This window comes from Bubalus bubalis, chromosome 6 (assembly GCF_019923935.1).
Source record: "Bubalus bubalis isolate 160015118507 breed Murrah chromosome 6, NDDB_SH_1, whole genome shotgun sequence".
Taxonomy (NCBI): Eukaryota; Metazoa; Chordata; class Mammalia; order Artiodactyla; family Bovidae; genus Bubalus; species Bubalus bubalis.
Genome location: NC_059162.1, coordinates 112,128,422 through 112,150,646, shown reverse-complemented (window position 1 = coordinate 112,150,646; position 22,225 = coordinate 112,128,422). Strand labels below are relative to the sequence as shown.

The window sequence follows — 22,225 nt, the reverse complement described above, 5'->3', positions numbered from 1 at the left end:
TGTCACAAAAAAATAATGAAAAATGCTCTGGAATTAGACAGTGGTGATGGGTTACACAACTCTGCATCTACTAAAAACTACAAACATGTTTAATTTTATGCCATGTAACTTAGGTCTCAATAAAGCAGTTTGCTTAAAAAGTAATGATGATTCTTCATTTAAAGCGGCATTCTAACAAAGCTCTTTCTTTCTCCATTTTACTATAATCACCACGGTGGTGGCGGTTTAGTCGCTAAGTCGTGTCCAACTCTTGCGACCCCATGGATTGTAGCCCACCAGGCTCCTCTGTCTATGGGATGCTCCAGGGAAGAATACTGGAGTGGGCTGCCATTTCCTTGTCCAGGGGATCTTCCCATCCCAGGGACTGAACCCAGGTCTCCTGCATTGCAGGCAGATTCTTTACCAACTGAGCTATGAGGGAAGCCCAATAATCACCTTAGTTCATTGAAATCAGAAACTCCATTATTTATCTATGGACATTGTACACTGTAACACAGAATCTGTTACTTTACAACCCAAAACTCTAACTTTCTCACAATTACCATTTTAAAAAATCTGTGACAGAAAAGCACCGTTTTAAGCACACTGTGAGCTGATTATTTACATTTTCCTCTAGTGGTAAAAACTGGTGGGAATTCAGGTTTAGCATATTACTTCTGAAAAACGACATGTTTCTGAAAAGAAGGCCCTCTCCCCTGAAAAATACCTTTTTCTCTCTATTCTAACACACATCCTTATCTCTACATAATACTCAACAGCCTCAAATCTAAATCAGAATCTAGTCAACTAAGAGAGGCATCCATATGCCGAGAAGAGTAGAAGGAAGCAGACCTGGGGAAGGAGGACACTCCTTAGAGGCAAAGAGGAACTTCCTATTTTCATGCCTCAGTGGGAACAAACAAGGGTGGACCTGAGGCTCAAAGCTATGCACACACCTGTTCTTCTTCCGTGAAGGGCACAAGAGCCAGTGGCAGCAGGGGCTCCTCCTGTAGGATAGGCAGAAATTCTTTATCCAGAAGGTCTGAAGGGATCTGTTTGACCAAACACATGACCATGAGATTAATGCTCTCCCTGCAATTCTAAAGAAGCCAAAACAAGAAAACATTGTTTGGTTTATCTGCTGCTGATTTCAAAGATATGGATTAAAAGCTTATTCAGTCACAATTAATATTCTGACAGGGTCAAACATTTTTTAAAAGCCCAGTCACTCACCCCGTCCTCCCATTAGACTACCACGCTCAGATTTGATATATAACACTGACCCTGATACTCCAGAGCGCACATTTACCTCAAACCACAGACGGTAAGGAGAATTTTACAAGCAACTGTATCTGTTCTTAGCAACGATCATTAAAATTTGATCCTTAATCCATTAATAAAATTAAAAGCAAAGTACACAAGTAGAAAATGTTATTCCTCACTAGTTACATAACAGAAGTGTACTTTATACTGTGAGTTTTGATCATTTATAAGTAACACAAATGAGGTACTATATTTTAAGATTTTCTCCCCACTAAAATTTTACATTTAACTCAAAAGCAAAGAACAAGAGAAGCATCTGCCCTTCTGGCTCCTAACAGATGCAATAAAGAGAAGAGAAAACTTTCTCAGCTATCACAATGGGATAAAAATAAAGGTTGTGAGGCAATCAGTTAGACAAAGCATTAAGTCCTGACCACTCTCCTGCTTCCATGAAGCTTTCTACTTCTGTGATGAAATCTTAGGTTTTCTCTAAAGCATAAAGTGTGCATCATTTAGAAGAGCCTCTGTGAACTAATGCAGGTTTCAACACAGGAAGAAAAGAGAGAAGAACTATAGCTATTTCATGTATCAACTCGTAACTGTACATACCCAGAAATCGCATTTGCAATTTTGAACTCTTTCCTACGTTCTTACCTTATTGTCTTTAAGGAAAAGTGCTAACATTTCTTCTCGCCCGTAACGATAGTCCGCTAACTTATACTTCGGCAATGCTGGTGAAAGAGGGGGGGATGTAATACTCCCACCGCTGGACAGAGCTCGGAGCCTAAAACAGTAAACAGAATAGAAAAACAAAGTGTCAAATGAGCTGGCAGTAAGGACTTTTTATTTCCACAAAATGTAGTATTTTCATTTTAGTTCTTCAAAAGAACAGAAAGGAAAAGCCATTATCTCAAGGTATCCAAGATTTCAGCTCTAATGCAATCTGTTGTAATAGCTCACTAAGAAAATAGTTCATTGAGTTCATTGACAAATAAGTAGACAACTTCCTTAAGAACTATTGTGCCATATCCCTTAGAAGTTTAGGGAGTGAGGAGGAGACACCTTTTTCCAAACTATAAAAGTAACATATAATTAAAACAAAAGTGAGACATCACCTTACATACACTGGATTAATAAAAATTAATAACTGTAACAATACCAGCTATTGGCAAGGATGTAAAACGACGCAAATTCTCAAGTAGTACTTGTGGAGTTAAAAACTAAAACAGTGACTTCAAAGAATGATTTTCTAATATTTAACAAAATATTTTAAAAAATATTTTTGCTCCCCAAGAGAAAATGCAAAATACAGACACCTGTAAAAAAGATGATACTTTTAAATATGCCCACAACATTTCATAATTCACTTTTAATAAAAGAAATTAATGGTCAGTGTAGAGAATTTGAAAATACAGTGGGGAAAAAAGGTGAAGTACAAGGAGAAAAAAAAAAAGCCATATTTACTGCTAAGGAAAAAAAGAAAGGTAAAAATATACTTCAAGCTGATAAAAGAAATTACCTCGAAGGAAGAAAACTGGGAAAAGGGGAACGAGTTAATTTTATAAGATGTTATTTTAAAAAGCAGTGAATCTCAGCAAAAAATGGCAAGTTTCCCTCTAGGGAAACCATCAGGAGTAGCCCAAAGTTCTATGAAGTAATAGATAACAAGGGTAAAAGGGACCAAGGTACTGCAAGTCAGTAGTTTAGCCCAAAGAAAATTCAACAGAAGCACTGAAATATATCCCCAAATTGCTAAGCTGTATTGACAAAAAAAAAGGGGGGGTGGGGAGTGGTCTACAACTTGTACATTAAAAAGTATGAAGGTCAAGCAGAATAAATACTTGCACATTATTCACGAACAGCAGAAAAAGTAGCAGGTACCTAGTAAATACACAGAATGTGTTTACATGTAGAAAGCAATACAAGGGGAAAAAAAAAAGAGTATGCATTAGTACAGTAAGACTAATAAAGTTTTATTTTTTATTTGTTTCTTTTTACTTATTTTTTAATGTTTTATTATAGACAATTTTGAACATATATAAAAGGATCATCAAGAAACTCTCCTGTACCCACCAACCCAGTCCCCAGGCCATCCCACTCCTTCTACAGCCCCATCTAACCCTCCTTTAATATTATTCTGAAGGAACTCTTTTGCTTTCAAAATTTTTAAAGGAAATTATTTTCAAGTTTGGAGACAATTCTTTTAAGACAAGTTATCATTTCATCCGGAGAAGGCAATGGCACCCCACTCCAGTACTCTTGCCTGGAAAATCCCATGGATGGAGGAGCCTGGAAGGCTGCAGTCCATGGGGTCGCTGAGGGTCAGACATGACTGAGCGCCTTCACTTTCACTTTTCACTTTCATGCATTGGAGAAGGAAATGGCAACCCACTCCAGTGTTCTTGCCTGGAGAACCCCAGGGACAGGGAAGCCTGGTGGGCTGCCGTCTATGGGGTCGCACAAAGTTGGACACAACTGAAGTGACTTAGCAATAGCAATCGTTTCATCTGCAAATATTTCAAAATGTTCTCTCTAAAAGATAAGGATTTTTAAGTCTGAATTTTGCTAACTTTATCCCTGTGACATAGTTTAATACATTTCTCTGTTCTCTGCATTTCATGTAAACAGGTGACTGGATGTAGACTTGGCAAGACTACATCCATGTGGTGGTATGTTACTCCACCAGGAGGCACAGACTGCCTGGTTGGTTTTGCAAGGCTAAGCAGTTCTTCAAGAGCGAAGCTTAGATCCCCAAATTCACTAAGGTTACAGACTGACTTTATTCTATCATTTCTTATTTACTAGGTAAAGGTTCTACAAAGAGAAACTTCCCTCTTACACTATCTGGTATTACCTAATAGAATATATCTCATGTAAGAAAAGAAACAGCTTTCCTTCTTCCATTTATTAGTTTTCATAATAATGACTTGGTTCACTAACAATCCTCCAACAGTAAAATTATTTTCATTAATATATTTCATTTCACTGCAATTATTCTTAACAATACTCAAACTCTCTCATCTTTGCCTAGTGGGAGAGGCTTCAGGTTAGCTCCCAAGTCCTTCTGACCCAAACCTAGTAGTCTTTGAGAGCTTCATTTCTATCTGGTATGTCAAATGTTCCAAAATCAGCTTATTTCTTGCCTCAGATGCGGAATAACCATTTCACCAGGGAGCCTGATTCTCTTTGGTAATAAACAGATTAAGACTACCATCTGGGTGCTCAAAGTGTTCATTGTTATTGGGTTGGTTTTTTGTTTTCTTTCTAATTACTCACGGACTTAGAGGTCATCGAGTCCAATGCCTATCAGTTCATTCAGTCGCTCAGTCGTGTCTGACTCTTCGCGACCCCATGAATCACAGCACGCCAGGCCTCCCTGTCCATCACCAACTCCCGGAGTTTACCCAAACTCACATCCATTGAGTTGGTGATGCCATCCAGCCATCTCATCCTCTGTCGTCCCCTTCTCCTCCTGCCCCCAAACCCTCCCAGCATCAGAATCTTTTCCAATGAGTCAACTCTCCGGATGAGGTGGCCAATGTATTGGGAGCTTCAGCTTTAGCATCATTCCTTCCAAAGAACACCCAGGACTGATCTCCTTTAGGATGGACTGGTTGGATCTCCTTGCAGGCCAAGGGACTCTCAAGAGTCTTCTCCAACACCACAGTTCAAAAGCATCAATTCTTTGGCACACAGCTTTCTTCACAGTCCAACTCTCACATCTATACATGACCACTGGAAAAACCATAGCCTTGACTAGACGGACCTTTGTTGGCAAAGTAATGTCTCTGCTTTTTAATATGCTATCTAGGTTGGTCATAACTTTTCTTCCAAGGAGTAAGCGTCTTTTAATTTCATGGCTGCAGTCACCATCTGCAGTGATTTTGGAGCCCAGAAAAATTAAGTCTGACACTGTTTCCATTGTTTCCCCATCTATTTCCCATGAAGTGATGGGACCAGATTCCATGATCTTTGTTTTCTGAATGTTGAGCTTTAAGCCAACTTTTTCACTCCCCACTTTCACTTTCATCAAGAGGCTTTTGAGTTCCTCTTCACTTTCTGCCATAAGGGTGGTGTCATCTGCATATCTGAGGTTATTGAGATTTCTCCCGGCAATCTTGATTCCAGCTTGTGTTTCTTCCAGTCCAGCGTTTCTCATGATGTACTCTCATATAAGTTAAATAAGCGGGGTGGCAATATACAGCCTTGATGTACTCCTTTTCCTATTTGGAACCAGTCTGTTGTTCCATGTCCAGTTCTAACTGTTGCTTCCTGACCTGCATACAGATTTCTCAAAAGGCAGGTCAGGTGGTTTGGTATTCCCATCTCTTTCAGAATTGTCCACAGTTTATTGTGATCCACACAGTCAAAGGCTTTGGCATAGTCAATAAAGCAGAAATAGATGTTTTTCTGGAACTCTCTTGCTTTTTCCATGATCCAGCAGATGTTGGCAATTTATCTCTCGTTCCTCTGCCTTTTCTAAAACCAGCTTGAACATCAGGAAGTTCACGGTTCATGTATTCCCGAAGCCTCGCTTGGAGAATTTTGAGCATTACTTTACTAGCGTGTGAGATGAGTGCAATTGTGCGGTAGTTTGAGCATTCTTTGGCATTGCCTTTCTTTGGGATTGGAATGAAAACTGACCTTTTCCAGTCCTGTGGCCACTGCCGAGTTTTCCAAATTTGTTGGCATATTGAGTGCAGCACTTTCACAGCATCATCTCTCAGGATTTGGAATAGCTCAACTGGAATTCCATCACCTCCACTAGCTTTGTTCCTAGTGATGCTTTCTAAGGCCCACTTGACTTCACATTCCAGGATGTCTGGCTCTAGGTGAGTGATCACACCATTGTGATTATCTGGGTCGTGAAGATCTTTTTTGTACAGCTCTTCTGGGTATTCTTGCCACCTCTTAATATCTTCTGCTTCTGTTAGGTCCATACCAGTCTGTCCTTTATCGAGCCCATCTTTGCATGCAATGTTCCCTTGGTATCTCTAATTTTCTTGAAGAGATGTCTAGTCTTTCCCTGTAAGACAGGCTAAACAAGTCAGAAAACAACATGCCCACAAAGGAGGACCCAACCACTGCTGAAGGACCTGCCAGCACAGTGGTTCACATCATGAACATTTGGGCTCTTCCCTGAAAAAGTGGAATTAATATCCACTGAGAACTGAAGCTGGGAATGTTGCATATACTCATTTAAGTTTCACAACCACCCCCAATATGACAGATGAGGAAAACAAAGCCAAGGAGTTAAGCCATTTACCCACAATCACAGCCAGCAGAACCAAGAGTCAAAAACAAGGTCTTTATGACTAAAAAGATCAAAATCTTTCCAACAGTGAGGTCTCAAAGTTTTAAAATAGTCATGGTTCAGTCTGCCAAAAATTAATTTTTAAATATACATCTATATAATTACAAATCAGTTTAAAATATCTTATACTGAGTCAATATGTTCCCTAAGAGTGTCTACCACTAGAGGGCACATCTAAGCGCTCTTCCAGTTTCTAATGGAAAAATCATCCCAGTATCTGCAATTATTATGTCTCACGAGGCTTTCCAGCTCACCCGTCGAACACCCCTAATTTCTTCATCTGCTCCTCACAAGGTTTCAAATCCACCCAACAATCCCCAGAGAATGAGATAGTTGGATGGCATCACTGACTCAATGGACATGAGTTTGATAACTCCAGGAAACAGTGAGAACAGGGAAGCCTGGTGGTCTTAAGTCCATGGGGTGGCAAAGAGTCAGACACAACTGAGCGACTGAACAACCCCCAGGGGCTTCCCATGCCTAGGAACTGAACACTTCTTACAAGTACCAGACCTAAAGACTAACATGACCAGGAATGCATACTTAAGAGAGTCCTCCAGCTACTGTGAAGGCAAGCTAAACATAATGCAACTGAGAGAAGACGGTAGCCTGAACCAGGAGAATGGCTGTGCTCCACTTAGTAATCAACAAATCCTGTCCCAAGTCCTCCTCCACCCACAGATATCTGGAAAAGCTGAAACGTATCTAGATAACGTCCTTCCCTAAAAACCCACCAGTGACCTTTACCTCCTCTAGAATCGTGCTCCATATAGCCCTCTCTTCTAGAAACTCATTCTTTCCCTATCAGCATTCCACTCATCTCTCAATATATCTAATAGTGATTTGTTTAAAAGTCCTCTAATGTAGCATCCCTGTCTGGCGATGCAGCACTGGTCATAGTCCTCTTCATTTCAGAGACGTCTTCACTGCCTCACTTCCCAACCACTTCAAAACCCAGCGTAATGTGGCTTCTCCCCACTACTCTACTGCTCTAGAAAAGTTCAACCACCTCAACACTAGGCCCAAGTGAAATCTCCCTCTCCTGATCATCTTCAGCTTCCTGGCCACAGGGAGATCTGTTTAACACAGGAGGCCCAGTGCCACTCCCAGGAGTACTAGCAGTCACTGACAGCAGCTGGGCCTTCCAAAACCACCCCTCCCTGACACCCACAATCCTCACTCGTTAACTGTTGTTCAAACCCAAACTTCAGCTTACAAAAGTAATTCAGAATGTCCATGTAGATGTGTGAAGATGTACAAATCTAAAAGCACTTCTGTGTAAGCTCATGACTCAGTTCCAGGTGTGAACTCTCCCCGACAGAGTAAGGCTTTCTTATTCAACCACTCACAGCCCTCTAGGTCTAACAGACCCCAAACCTACTCCTCAAAACCTCCTTCATCACCGGTATTCCCAAAGGCAGGTAAGGATACCACCATCTACTAAGCGAATGGTTAAGAGTCTGGGAATCATCTCCCATACCCAATTATCACATCCTACCAGGTTTTAAGGGCTTCCCTGTGGCTCAGTGGTAAAGAAACCACCTGCTAATGTAGGAAACATGGGTTCAATTCCTGGGTCAGAAAGATCCCCTGGAGAAGGAAATGGCAACCCACTTCAGTATTCTTGCCTGGGAAATCCCATGGACAGAGGAGCCTGGCTGGCTACAGGCGATGGAGACACAAGAGAGTCAGACACAACTTAGCAACTAAACAATCAGTTTCAAATTCTAAATCTCTCAAACCATCCTCTGGCCAAGTAACCTTCTATTGTTCACACTTATTACCTCAACTGCTGCAACAGCATCCTAAATAATCTAACCAAAGTCCATCCTCCACGCTACTACCAATTATCTCTTTCAAAAGCAAATTTGAATAAAATGCTCCCTGATTAACAATTCATTGGCAGGCAATGATCACATAAAATAAAAAACTTCGTAACATAGAAAGGCTACCTGCAAGCTCTTCTCGCCCACACTTCACAATATAGCCAAGGCAAAATGTCTTGCAATTTCCCTCTGAAACCTATAGTTCCCTTTCCACTTGTCTTCACACAGGCTTTCTGCTGTCTGGAATATTTTTTCAAATTGTTTTCACCTGGGACGCCATGGGAACTGCCTGGAAGTAGAGAGGTTAAGTGGAAAGGAAGAAAGGAAAAGATGAGAAACAGGAGTAGGGTAGGGGGTTGGAACAGAGAAGGCAATGGCACCCCACTCCAGTACTCTTGCCTGGAGAATCACATGGACAGAGGAGCCTGGTAGGGTGCAGTCCATGGGGTCGCGAAGAGTCTGGCATGACTGAGTGACTTCACTTTCACTTTTCACTTTCATGCACTGGAGAAGAAAATGGCAACCCACTCCAGTGTTTTTGCCTGGAGAATCCCAGGGACAGCGGAGCCTGGTGGGCTGCTGTCTATGGGGTTGCGCAGAGTCGGACACGACTGAAGCGACTTAGCAGCAGCAGCAGCAGGGGGTTGGAAAGAGGGCCGTAGGAGGGAAAGGAAAGAGATCTAGATCCTGGGTGTTTGGCTACACACAAGTACCCATGAATGTTCACAAAACTAATTGGCTAGTGGAAGGAAAAGCTAATAAACAGTCATACAAATGGAGAACTAGTGAAAGATTTTGGAGACAATTGGATCCAATTTACATTTTAAGATTACTCTGGCTGCAGTGGGGACAGCAATCAGAAGAAAAGGAGCCAGGAAACATTAGAAGGCCTGTCCTTTAGTTTATATCAGGAGATGACGGTGGCTTACACTAGGCTGGAGGCAATGAAGATAGAAATGAATAGGTTCAAGAGGTATTTTGGAGGTAGAATTGACACAGCATTGTGATGGACTAGACACAGGGATATAGAAGTAAAAGAAAATGACCTGCATAACTCCAAGATGTCTGGCTTGAGCTAACGGGCACACTGTGATGTTAAGATGAAATAAAAGAGGAAATTTAAAAGGGCAAAATTCATGAGCTCAGTTTTGGAAAACTATAAAGGATGAGAAGCCTGCAGGCATCAATGAGCAGCTGAATATCCTGTATAACCATTACACTCCCTTTACAACGTGCATGTGTGCATGCCAAGTTGCTTCAGTCCTGTCAGACTCTGCAACCCTACAGACCATAGCCTGCCAGACTCCTCTGTCCATGGGATTCTCCAGGCAAGAATACTGGAGTGGGTTGCCATTACATCCTCTGGGGAACTTCCCCCTCTTATAACACTGACAGCGAAATTACTTAGTGTCAGCTTCTCCACTAAATAAATAATCCAAAAGTAGTACCATGTCCTTTGGCTTCCCTGGTGGCTCAGATAGTAAAGAATCTGCCTGCAATGCAGGAGACCTGGGTTCGATCCCTGAATTGGGAAGGTCCCCTAGAGAAGGAAATGGCTACCCACTTCAGTATCCTAGCCTGGAGAAATCCACGGACAGAGGAGTCTGACAGGCTACAGTCCATGGGGTCACAAAGAGTCGGACACGACTGAGCAACTCTCATTTTTTCATGTTCCTTATCCTTGCTGCCTCCTTATCTCCTTACCTAACCCAAGATGTAAAACATGAGGCCCTTGATAAAATGTTTTAACAATGTTCTTAACGTTCTCTTTTAAAATACACCCTAGGATAACAAAAAATTCCTTCATATGGCAGTTATCTTTTTACTCTTTTTGAAAACTGGGACTATTAATGCATTCCATCCTCCAGAACGTCTCTCATTTCCCTCACAACTCCACAAAGATCATGAACAGTAATCTAGAAATCTCAGCTTTGAATTCTCTTGCCCCATGCCCCCCACCATAAGACCTGAATCATTCAACATTTACTAAGTGCCCACACTAGCTAAACAATGGACTTACCAAAATTGAGAAATACAGTGCTTTTCTTAATGGAAGTAGCTCTTTTTTGAGTAAACAGATATAAACAGACACAGTACGAGGTCATAACTACTTTAACACAAGTCTGAACAAAGTGCTTTGGGAAAAACAAAAGTACCTCATTCTTTGCAAGGGAAGACCTGGATAAGTTTCCTTAAGGCCATGGAGATGAGATAGAAGAAACCCCAAACCAGTTCCTTGGCTCCTTCTCCATAAAGCCAGCTAACTGTCTGCAATTGTTTCGTTCCCCTATGACTAATTCCTTTATTATCCAATTTATCTGAATAGATTTTGGATGCCCAAAATAAAAAAATTAAAATACCAAAATAAAGCAGGTTATAATGAATTTGTTTTCCTCCTTTAAAATGTCTTGAAGTACACAATCCTTTGCGAAGAAAAAAGAACAGAAGGATACAAACCAAAACATTAACAATGGTTCTTTGGGTGGCAGAATTAAAAGGGTAATTGAGATCTATTTTTCCTTTCACACTATTGCTTCCTCCAAGGTTTTCTGGGGTGAGTGTGAATTATCTTATTACTAGGACTAACAAAAATTCTTTAAAAAGAAGAAACCTACCAGATTTAGAACTAAAAAAGTATTTTTCTTTAAGGTAGTACTTTGTGTTTTGTCGACAGTGAAATAAACAGGCAACAGATGGGAATTAAATTCATACAATCCTTCTTGTGGTCAGTCTGTCCATATATCATCCAAAGCCTTAAAAATTGAACTTCTGATTTAAAAATTCCACTTCCAAGATATTATTCCAAACGAAATCAACAGTAACACAAACAGAACTATTAAAGGATGTGCATACATATTAACAATAGCAAAATATTAAAAACGACTTTACTTTCCAACACTTCACTCATGCATTTAATAAATATTTATTGAGTATCTACTATGTGCCAGGCACTGACGTTACAGCAATGAACAAAGTGTACAAAAATCAAGACCAAAGTACTTGCCCTCAAAGGAGCGCACAGTCTAGTGGGGGCCAAACGATGGCATATAAATAATAAAGAAAATCAGTAAAATATTTGTTATGTTATATTTTTATATAGACTGTGAAGAAAAAATTAAACAGGGAAAGGAGGTAGGGAATGGGGGGGGTTGTTATAGATGGTCAGAAAACCTCTAAATGGTAACATTTGAAGTTAAAATGACTCTTGTTTTATATATAAAATGATTTACTACTCCATTAAGTATATCACACTCTTTTTAAAACTGCCTCCATTAAATCTATCATACTCTTTTTAAAATTGCTTCGGTAATTATGGAATACATTTCTTTATCCTAAATATAAGATAAGCTAAGACCTAATGATTCTACCAGATTCTACCAGCTAAGACCTAAAGATTCTATTCAATCTTTTCTACTAGCTTAAAAAGTCCATGCTTACAGTCATCCATGGTCTGTCCCTACCACAATTTTCTTTGCTCTCTCATCTTCCCTACTGTCAAATCAATCTTCATTTCACACAACTCTTACCAAACATCATGTTTTACATCATGATAAAAATGTTAGTAAAAAGAATACAGTATCACTAAATGTTTCTGTATGTTTCAGAGTTACACACTGATTCAGTGTAATCCTCCGAAACCATGATTCTCAAAGTTATTCTGGACATAGTTCCTTACCTCAAGCTTCACAATGAATGCAATGGTACATGCAGAAAAAACACAGCAACAGTCTCTATTTATACAGCTGTCTAGATCAGAGTTACCTGAGTTACTTAAGTAACTTAATATATGAGATATATTATGTACATATATGGAGTTTCCCTGGTGGCTCAAATGGTAAGGAATCTACCCACAATGCACGAGACTCCGGTTCAATCCCTGCGGGGGGAAGATCCCTGGAGGAGGGGATCCAGTTTTCTTGCCTGGAGAATGCCATGGACAGTGGAAAAGCAGCCAGATAATATGGAAACAAATGAGTGTGGCTGTGTTTCAACAAAATTTTACAGTCCCACGGCCATAGTTTGTCAATCCATTTAGCATCATGTTAAATGTGTAATGACTCTACAGAGAGCATCAGCAGGAGTGGTTCTTTTCCTTTCGTTTTAAATAAACTACTGGTACTGTCTCTCTCTCTTAACTCTTAACCGAGAGAGACTTAGAGAAAAAACAAAAAACAAAAAAAAACTTCCTTAAATTAGCTGATGATTTTAACCATGTTTTCACAAAGAAAAGACATGTGAGTGTGTAAGTGCAAAAAAGCAGCAGTTACAAATGAAGGCAAAAAACCGCACACAAAATGGTTTACACATTGAGCTGTATGATTTAAAGCCACCTGCTAAGACGTGAATAAGGTTTTAGCTACAAGAATATTCATCAAAAAAATTTTTATAATAATGAGAAACTGAGAACAGCCTGTATTTGTTACATCTGGAAGACTAATTAAATAAATGATGGTACATCCATACAGTGCAACCATTTAAGGTAACAGAAAATATTTATTGATAAAAAAGATACTTTTGATGTTTTTTTTTAGACAGGTTACAAAACTGAATGTACAGTATGATCCCATTTTTATGAAAATAAATGTACATTTACACAAATGAGCATACATAAAGCTACCTAGAATGATATACCAACCTATTACAGCGGTTACCATGGACAGTGAAATTAAGGTAATTGTATCTTCTTGTGGATTACTTGTAATTTCTAATTTTTCTAGAAGTATATATTGATTTGATTTGGTAATAGTTATTTTTTTAAATATAAAATAAGAACTAGAACAGGTGATTTAGGTCAACATTTTCAAAATAAACTCTCAAAGCATATAACTTGCATTGGTTCTTAAAACTTCAAATGATTTCTCCTCAGTCTCCAAATGCTAGCTACAAGGACCAAGAAAATTAAGGAATTACATATAAAAAGAAATGTATATAATAATGTAAGTTAATAAGAGTCTTCAAATAGGGAGTACTACAGGAAGTCTGGAACATTTACCAAAGCACCACCACTGAAACACTCAAGGCCATTTACGACACTATTCCGATCATCTACTTTATATATGGCCTCTGGTTCAAGGTCTGAATGGAAAAGCAACTATCATTATTCACGCCACTGACGAGCATCTTCAATCACCAGCTCTGAGGGAAAGGAAGAGGGGGAAAGAGTCACACTACAATGTGATGGATCTCAAAATCCCATGAGAATTCCATAGTCAGGGTCCAAACACATCTGTAAGAGACTCAAAGGTTGATTAATTGATATTACGGCAAATGCTAACCTGATTCTAGACGGGCTATAGCCAGTATAATTCTGGATCACCTATGTAGCCCATCAATAAAATAAAACTCAAACAATAATTCAATAAAAACTATTTTTTCCAAATAAGTATGAATAGCACTCACAAAACACTGTAGCAGAAAACATATAAATATTAAAATGTTATAATTATATAAAATTATACTCGCACCTACATAAGGGTTCAAACACAAAGTAAATAATTTGCTAGGACTATGAAGAGTTTTAAATTCATTATCATTACACAACCAGAACAGGAAGACTTTTTAATAAAGGACAAATGCAGTCACTAACCAAATATAAATTATTCCTGACTGGCTATATTGTTTTCAACTAGGCACATAAAGCAAAGTCTCTAAAACATGCACATTTTATAAGCCCCCAACACCTGCACAAATACCTTACTACTGAACTAGTCATGCAACTCTGAACAGGATGAGGTTTTGAAAACTCACCATTCAGGCCCAAAGTTCAGTGTCTGCGTTTCCGCTGCCATTCTTTTCCGTATGTTTACAACAGATTTTTATATGCAGAGAAACCTGTTCAAGAGAAAACATCTCCATACAGTTGGTCAAGACTGAATCAGAATTCCAGGCCAGAAAGTACAGCTAGGGAGCGTGTTTTGCTTATGCTCCTCTCAACCAGTAACCAGAATGAGGTTTTTTTAATGCATATTTATAATACAGCAGGCAAAGTAAAATGAATAAACCAACCCTTAATTCTAATCCACCATCTTTTTATGTTTACACAGGAAAAGGAGGCAGGGTATAAGAGATGCTGGTGAGACAGGTGGTAGCAGACCATGCAGGGCCCTAGAGACCAAATGAAGGATTTCCTTTTTCAGCTTTAGGCAGTGGGGAAGGAATGAGGGGTAACGGATTTACATTTTATTAATAATTTGTATTACTCGCTTGGAATGGCTCACCCATCACCATGAAGTACATCAAAGATTCTTAAAGACCCCTCCTTATCTATCTCACAGCTTTTGCCACAACTCTCCCCACTGTTTCCCTTAGCACTTTACACTCTGGTGATTCTTTAAAAAATTATCTTGGACCATTAAGTGAAAATAACCCACTAACCAATTTCACGAGTCATCTTTCAAGAGCAATTTTAAGATATCAGAACTTAAGGTGAAATGTCAGACAGGGAAGGACAAATACTGTATATTACTTATATGTGGAATCTTTAACAAGCCAAACTCACAGTACAGTGGTGGTTACCAGGGACTGAAGGGTGGGAGACATGGTAAGAAACTGGTCAAAGGTAAAAACTACAGCTTTAAGATTAACAAGTTCTGGGGATCCAGGGTACAGCATGGTGATTACAGCTAATAATACTGTAGTATACATATGGAAGTTGCTAAGAGTAGACCCTAAATATTCTCACATACACAAAATATAAGAAAAGGTAATTATGTGATAGGAAGGAGATGTATGCTATAGTGATAATCATTTTGCAATATACAATGAAAAATTAATCAAATCAACACATGAACACCTTAAACCAAGACAATGTTATGTCAATCACATCTCAATAAAGCTGAAAAAAAGAATATGAGTTTAGAAAACAGAAAATACTATAAATATTGTAAACATATGATAAATATCTGCAAGATTTATCACATCACCCTGATTGTTCTTTAAAAGATCTAAAACCAATAAACTACATACTGATCTAAAACACAGAAAGGGCAAAGTAAAAACGTGCTAACGTCCATAATCAACTATTTATCTGCCCTCTTCCTGGAAGGTATTTCTGATGGGTGGATGGCATCATGGACTCAATGGACATGAATTTGAGCAAACTCCAGGAGACAGCAAAGGACAGGGAAGCCTGGCGTACTGCAGTCCATGAGATCACAGAGAGTCGGACAAGACTTAGCAAATGAACAACAACAAATGTCAACCACGTGGGTTCCAGGGAGAGTTCCTTATTCTTACTTGACCCTGATAACCTCTCCCTGGTCAGATAAGCATGCACATTAGGCTCAAATGAGATCAACTTAGTGCTCTCACCACCTCACAAGCAATTGATGATTCTAAAACAACATAAGGCATATGGCTTTTACTTTAGACTCGCTGAAACTGGAACGCACCTTAACGAGTGCCGTGCTGCAACTGCTACTGGCCCACAAGGCAAGCTGTACCACAGCTGTCACTGTGCACAAGGATGGAACCTGGTCAGAGCTGCTCATTATTGTCCTCTTCTCGGTTGTGTTGTTCCTAGTAGCTGATTTTAAGGGCTGTTTACAATGCCTTCAAAAAGATCATGCTATAATTCTAAATTGAAACATGTTGTGTATCAAAAAAGAAAGCAAATAAAGCCATGGGACAGTACTGAAGTAACTCTCCATCACTGGAGGAATGACTGCAACTGTTTTACAGAACTTGAACAAGGGAAAAAAAACACATAAAAAAGATAAGCTTGTGGCTCGTTAGTTAGACCTGACACTGCATAGCCCACAAGGCCGCACGCAGCAGCCCTGAAGTGTTCATATTTAAGGGAAAGATTAAATGGCTTAGGACGCTTTTAAGAACTACACAAGCGCCAAATCGCTGCATTTCAAGATGATGAAAGAATAATGGAGCACTCTCTTAAGAAATGTTTCATCACCAATACCCTTAATGACCTGACACTACAAAGGTGGGGAGAGTGAGGAGGAAGGAGACTTCTACAATTCTAAGTTCTGCATAATTTATAAAAGTCATATAATGTGCAGAAGCTGAAGAATATCTAATTAGAAGCTGAAGAATACCTCACAATTGATTTTACTTCTATTTTCCTTTTAACGTATGTACAAAGTATATACTGCCTGATGAAAATCTGTTAGACTTATTTGCTAAGTAAGTTGAAAAGAATTTTTTTAAAACTGTAAAATAAAAATTCTAAGTAATTAAAGAAGTATGCCATCAGTTTACTCTGCAGTATGATTTCCTTCTTAGTAATACATAAATGAAGAATCTCACAAGTGATGAATACTAGACTCAATTAAATTATGGTATATCCCTACTGAAATCACTTGTCAAGGGAGTGATAATGACCAGACATCCGGTAAGGTACCACTGTGAATTAAGACAAGTGTCCTCCTTACAAAAGGCAGAGCAACCAGACAACAAATTGCCAACAACCAGTGGATCACACAGAAAGCAAGAGAATTCCAGAAAAACATCTACTTCTGCTTCACTGACTACACAAAAGCCTTTGACTGTGTGGATCACAACAAACTGTGGAAAATTCTTAAACAGACAGAAATACCAGACCACTTTACCTGCCTCCTGAGAAACCTGTATGAAGGGCATGAAGCAACAGTTAGAACTGGACATGAAGCAACAGTCAGAACTGGACATGGAACAACAGACTGGTTCCAAATTGAGAAAGCAGTACAGCAGGATGGCGTATTGTATATTGCCACCCTGCTTATTTAATTCATATGCAGAGAACATCATGCAGAATGCCGGACTGGATGAATCACAAGCTGGAATCACAACTACTGGGAGAAATATCAACAACCTCAGATGTTACCACTCTAATGGCAGAAAGCAAAGAGAAACAGAAGATCCCCTTGATGAAGCTGAAAGAGGAGAGTGAGAAAAAACTGGCTTAAAATCCAACATTCAAGAAACTAAGATCACAGCATCCGATCATATCACTTCATAGCAAACAGAAGCAGTGAAAGATTTTATTTTCCTGGGCTTCAAAATCACTGCAGACAATGACTGCAGCCATGAAATTAAGACAATTTGCTCCTTGCAAGGAAAGCTATGACAAACCTAGACAGCATATTAAAAAGCAGAGATATTACTTTGCCAAAAAAAGTCCATCGAGTCAAAGTTATGGTTTTACCAGGAGTCATGTATGGAAGTGAGAGTTGAACCATAAAGAAGCATGAGCATCGAAGAATTGATGCTTTCAAACTGGGGTGCTGGAGAGGACTCCTGAGAGTCCCTTGGACTGCAAGGAGATCAAACCAGTCATTCCTAAAGGAAATCAATCCTGAATACTCTTTGGAAGGACTGATGATGAAGCCGAAACTCCAATACTCTGGCCACCTGATGCAAAGAACTGACTCATTCGAAAAGACCGTGATGTTGGGAAAGATCGAAGGTGGTAGGAGAAGAGAACACAATCCTGAATACTCTTTGGAAGGACTGATGCTGAAGCCGAAACTCGAATACTCTGGCCACCTGATGCGAAGAACTGACTCATTCAAAAAGACCATGATGTTGGGAAAGATTGAAGGTGGCAGAAGAGAACACAGAGGAAGAGATGGTTGGATGGCATCACCGACTCAATGGACATGAGTTTGAGTAAGCTCCAGGAGATGGTGAAGGACAGGGAAGCCTGGTGTGCTACAGTCGCAGAATCGGACACAACTGAACAAGTGGTGGGTGGTTTAGTTGCTAAATCATGTCCGAGTCTTTGTGACCCCATGAATGGCAGCCCACCAGGCTCCTATCCACAGGATTTCCCAGGCAAGAATTCTGGAGTGGGTTGCCATTTTCTTCTCCAGGGGATCCTGGACCTACTTGGCTAACAAATTGACCTGTAGAGACTACAACCGTAAGATTTTGTTGTAGTATGAAACATCCTGAAGGAGTGTTTTTTATCACCATTTTAAGCCCCATCTAGTCAACTGTTTTATATTCAAACCCCTATGGGACTTTGACCATTGGAAAACAGCTCTGAATTAATAAAGCAAGTCAAGACTTGAACCAGACTCAATTTACAAAGCAAGTGAATCTTTATTAAAAACTGAATTATTTGTGATATTTGTGAAAATACTAAAATCATTCTTAAGAGATTTAATATGCTTTTACCCTTTAAGTTACTACCACAAAGCTACACAGGTCCTGGAAATACAAACTCCAGGACTGTCATTACCACATAGAGGCTGTGCTGTACAGGCAATGGTCTTGAGTTACAGAAGCCCTGGATTCACGAAACACCTGAAGAACATCAACCAAGGAAATCCTTCTCCTGTCCTCAGTCATTCATTCCACCCACAAACTTTCAGGAAGAGTCAAAATACCATACAGCAGAAACGCTGAAAGCTCAGAAGTTTCTTTAATGCCTTGAGATGGGAGCCTCACCACCTTTATAATGTAGGTTTCCATAAGATTATGCCCTATGGTAGTTTTCTGGAGAACTCTTATGAACCTAAGACAGTAATCCAAACAATTTAATTATCAACTAAAGAGACCTACATTACTCAGAATGGTGTTCTGCTCATTCTCCTTTATGAATTAAAGCAGGAAATCTAAAAGTTATGACTGTTGAAGAAATCTAATTTAAGGTACTATAGCTTCTAATTCTGAATTCCCCACCCCAGACTGCTCCTTCCAAATCAAATTAAATGAGCCCAGTTCTAATAGATTTATTTCTATGTACTGGATTGTCTGACACAACGTCTCTGAATTATAAATTATTTGGAATGGAAAGTGGGACTTATTTCTCAATTGCCATTTCTAAGCATGCAGTGAAGTATCAAAACAAGTATAAGCTTTGCCGCCATTTAAATCCCACTAAGCTACATGTTGTCAACTCAAACCCCCAGGAGACTTGTGATCTTTAGAAAACAGCTGATTTTTATAGCAAATTGGGACCTGAACCAGACTCTGTAGGCTGTGCCCCCACCATGCTCTTCTGCCTCTTTAGATAGTCTTATTCTTGAAACTATTTCCTTCCTTGTCCTCCATGACCAGCCCTTTACAGATACATTTCCCCCATCTTTACTCCTTTCCAATTTAGTCACCGTTCCCCAAGTTTATCTCCTAACTTCCCTCAGTGTACCCACTGATCCTTTAACTATAAATTCTGTTTAGATATTGTCTTGAATCTTATTTACAACGGTCCTCTCCACTAGTACTTCAGGTAGAACTCTGCCAACTAAATTATGGGGAATTTAAAATAGGGGCTCAGACAGTAAAGAATCTGCCTGCAATGGGGGAGGCCCGGGTTCGACCCCTGGGTCAGGAAGATCCCTGGAGAAGGAAATGGCTACCCACGTGAGTATTCTCGCCCGAAGCATTCCAAGGACAGAGGAGCCTGGTGGGCTACAGTCCATGGAGTCACGAAGAGTTGGACACAACTAACATTTTCATTTTCACCTTGATATAGCAGATACAAGAAGTGAGGGTGTTATTACAGCAAGAGCAATGAAGATTCTCCCACAAATTCCACCCTTGCTGTGAATTACAAATTTTTTTTCTCCCATGACCTCTGTGGCATTTCCAGCAGCCCGCTCCTCTTGGATTAATCAACAACTGATCAAGGTATCACTGTTTTGGGGCTTTCCAGGTGGCACAAGTGGTAAAGAACCCTCCTGCCAATGCAGGAGACCAAGACACAGGTTTGATCCCTGGGTGAGGAAGACCCCCTGGACGAGGGCATAACAACCCACAGCAATATTCTTGCCTGGAGAATATCATGGACAGAGGAGCCTGGCAGACTACAGTCCATGGGGTCGCAAAGAGCTGGATACAACTCGGTGACTAACACACCACTGTTTTCAGTTTACTAGTCAGTCAGGCTCAAAAGCCTAGAATCATCTGAAACTCCCTCCTCTTCTCTGTCCCTCATATGTAATAATTTTGCCTGAAATTTGGTCAATTTCCCTTCAAGGTTCCACCTGCATTCTTTCATTATAGCCGAACTTTTGTTAATCCATGTCTGGATTACTACAATAAAATGTCTAATCTGCTCTCCTGACTTGGCCTCTGATTACATCCAACAAGATCAATCTTTTTAAACCCTCTGGGTATGGTCAAAACTCCTCGTATTTTCAGGTTTCCATCAATCTGACAATCTATACCTTCTCAACTCAACCTTTCACTGTTTCACCTCCAAACTCAAAGCCAAATGATAACTTTCAACTCTCTATTGCATTCTCCTTCTTCTGTGGTTCATGCTCATGCCACCCCCTTACCCTAGAAGGCCCACCCTCACATCCTCCTTCCTTTACAGTGGCTTATACAAAACCAAGGATACATTCAAATAAACACTCCATAAAATATTCCCCAAAGGAGAAGGAAAATCTGAACAAAGGATGCAAAAATGGAATAGAATCTATAGCATGTGATACTGGGGGTGGGGTGCTTTTTGAAACTGTATAGAAAACCTTGAAAGGAAAGAAAAAATGGAAAAGAAATTTGCGAGGAAGGACACGCCATTTTAGACAAAACGAATGTGAGGAGCCATCCTAAATAATATACATCTACATCTTGAACTCCAGTGTGGAGTCATAATGAGACAGAGATTGGGAAGCAAATCTACAGACTTGTACCCAAATATTGCATAAAACTATCCCAAAGAAGAGGTCGAGAAGGGAAAGGACAAAGTCTCCCCACACACCATGCAGGAGGATACAGGAAGGAGAAAAGACCAGCAGTGAGGCATTCTTAGCCCTGACCTTTCACCTGAAGGCAAGTTCACGGACTCTAGCTTCTTCCACATTCACTTTATCTAAAGCAGAAAGGAAAAACAACGAGGTTCTTTGGGGAGATTATCTAATTATCCATCCATTAGCTCAGTAAGGCTAAAAATTAAAGTGCAGTTTGAAAAAGCATGGCTGTATCACAAAGTTTTCGTATTTTATGTCTCAAGAGCAATGGAAGGCTATGAAAAGAAAAGATTTGGGCCAGAAAGTGCCCACGATGAAATTCACACTTTAGAAAGATCATTCAGGATGCCAGGAAGAAATAAACCAGCAAGAGTTAAGAGGAAGGAGAGGTATCAGTAATCCAACAGATAGCATGGATCTACATACCAGGAGAGCAGAGAGAGAAGTGACAATAATAACTATACTCACTGATATGAAAAAAATGTCAACAATATATTAAGTGCTCAAGACAGGTTACAGGATACAGAGGATATAACTACAATCAACACATCTTAAAATTCATTCTTAGTGGATATTTACATATGCCCCCAGGTGTAATATTTACTTCTGAATGGTGAAATTATGAGTAATTCTTTTCCTAGTAAGTTACTAATTTGTGTTTAAAATAAAGATAACACTGGCCCAAAATATATATATATTAATGGAAGAATTCATTAGTTTCAAATATTGAAGTCAAAAAAGAGAAAGACTGGAAAGTCTTCACTGGCTTCCATAATGAAGTCACTGCTGACTTGAAGAGTGCAATTAAAGAAGCATGGTGAGGAAAGAGTGAGATTTCAGAGGTTGGGAGGTGAGAAAGGGAAGACTACAAATGCAGTCGACTTTTTCTAGAATCTTAGCTGCGAAAAAGCGAAGAGAAACGAAGCAGAGGAGAAAGAAAATTTCCACTTCCACTTTAGAGGAAAATATCCTAAAGGAAAAGTACTAGTACAATCAAAAAGTGAAGAAACAATTTAGCAAAAATATGATGGAAGTGCAGCTGTGAGAAGACAGGCTGGACAGGGCTTCAAAGAACAAATGGGGGGAAAAAAACGCTATGCCTATCCACTTGTGACAAGAGCAAAGTGTGTTCAAATGACTGAAGACATCTGCAAGCTTTTTGTGGGGGAACAGCAAGTTGTGGGAAATTCACATTCGACGGCCTCAAT

At 39.6% G+C, this 22,225-nt stretch overlaps 1 protein-coding gene across 10 annotated transcripts in view; it reads right to left on the bottom strand.

Annotated features, from left to right (window-relative positions):
• Positions 1–22,225, bottom strand: part of GIGYF2 (GRB10 interacting GYF protein 2) — a 131,287-nt gene that overhangs the window by 90,036 nt on the left and 19,026 nt on the right. For all 10 annotated transcript variants that reach the window (XM_006042660.3, XM_025289148.2, XM_044945286.2 and 7 more), the window contains 3 exons: positions 14,131–14,214; positions 1,897–2,026; positions 936–1,031 (listed from right to left, as the gene is read on the bottom strand). In XM_006042660.3, the coding sequence (XP_006042722.1) occupies positions 936–1,031; positions 1,897–2,026; positions 14,131–14,171 (267 nt within the window). In that variant the 5' untranslated portion in view covers positions 14,172–14,214. The remainder of the gene's footprint in view (positions 1–935; positions 1,032–1,896; positions 2,027–14,130; positions 14,215–22,225) is intronic.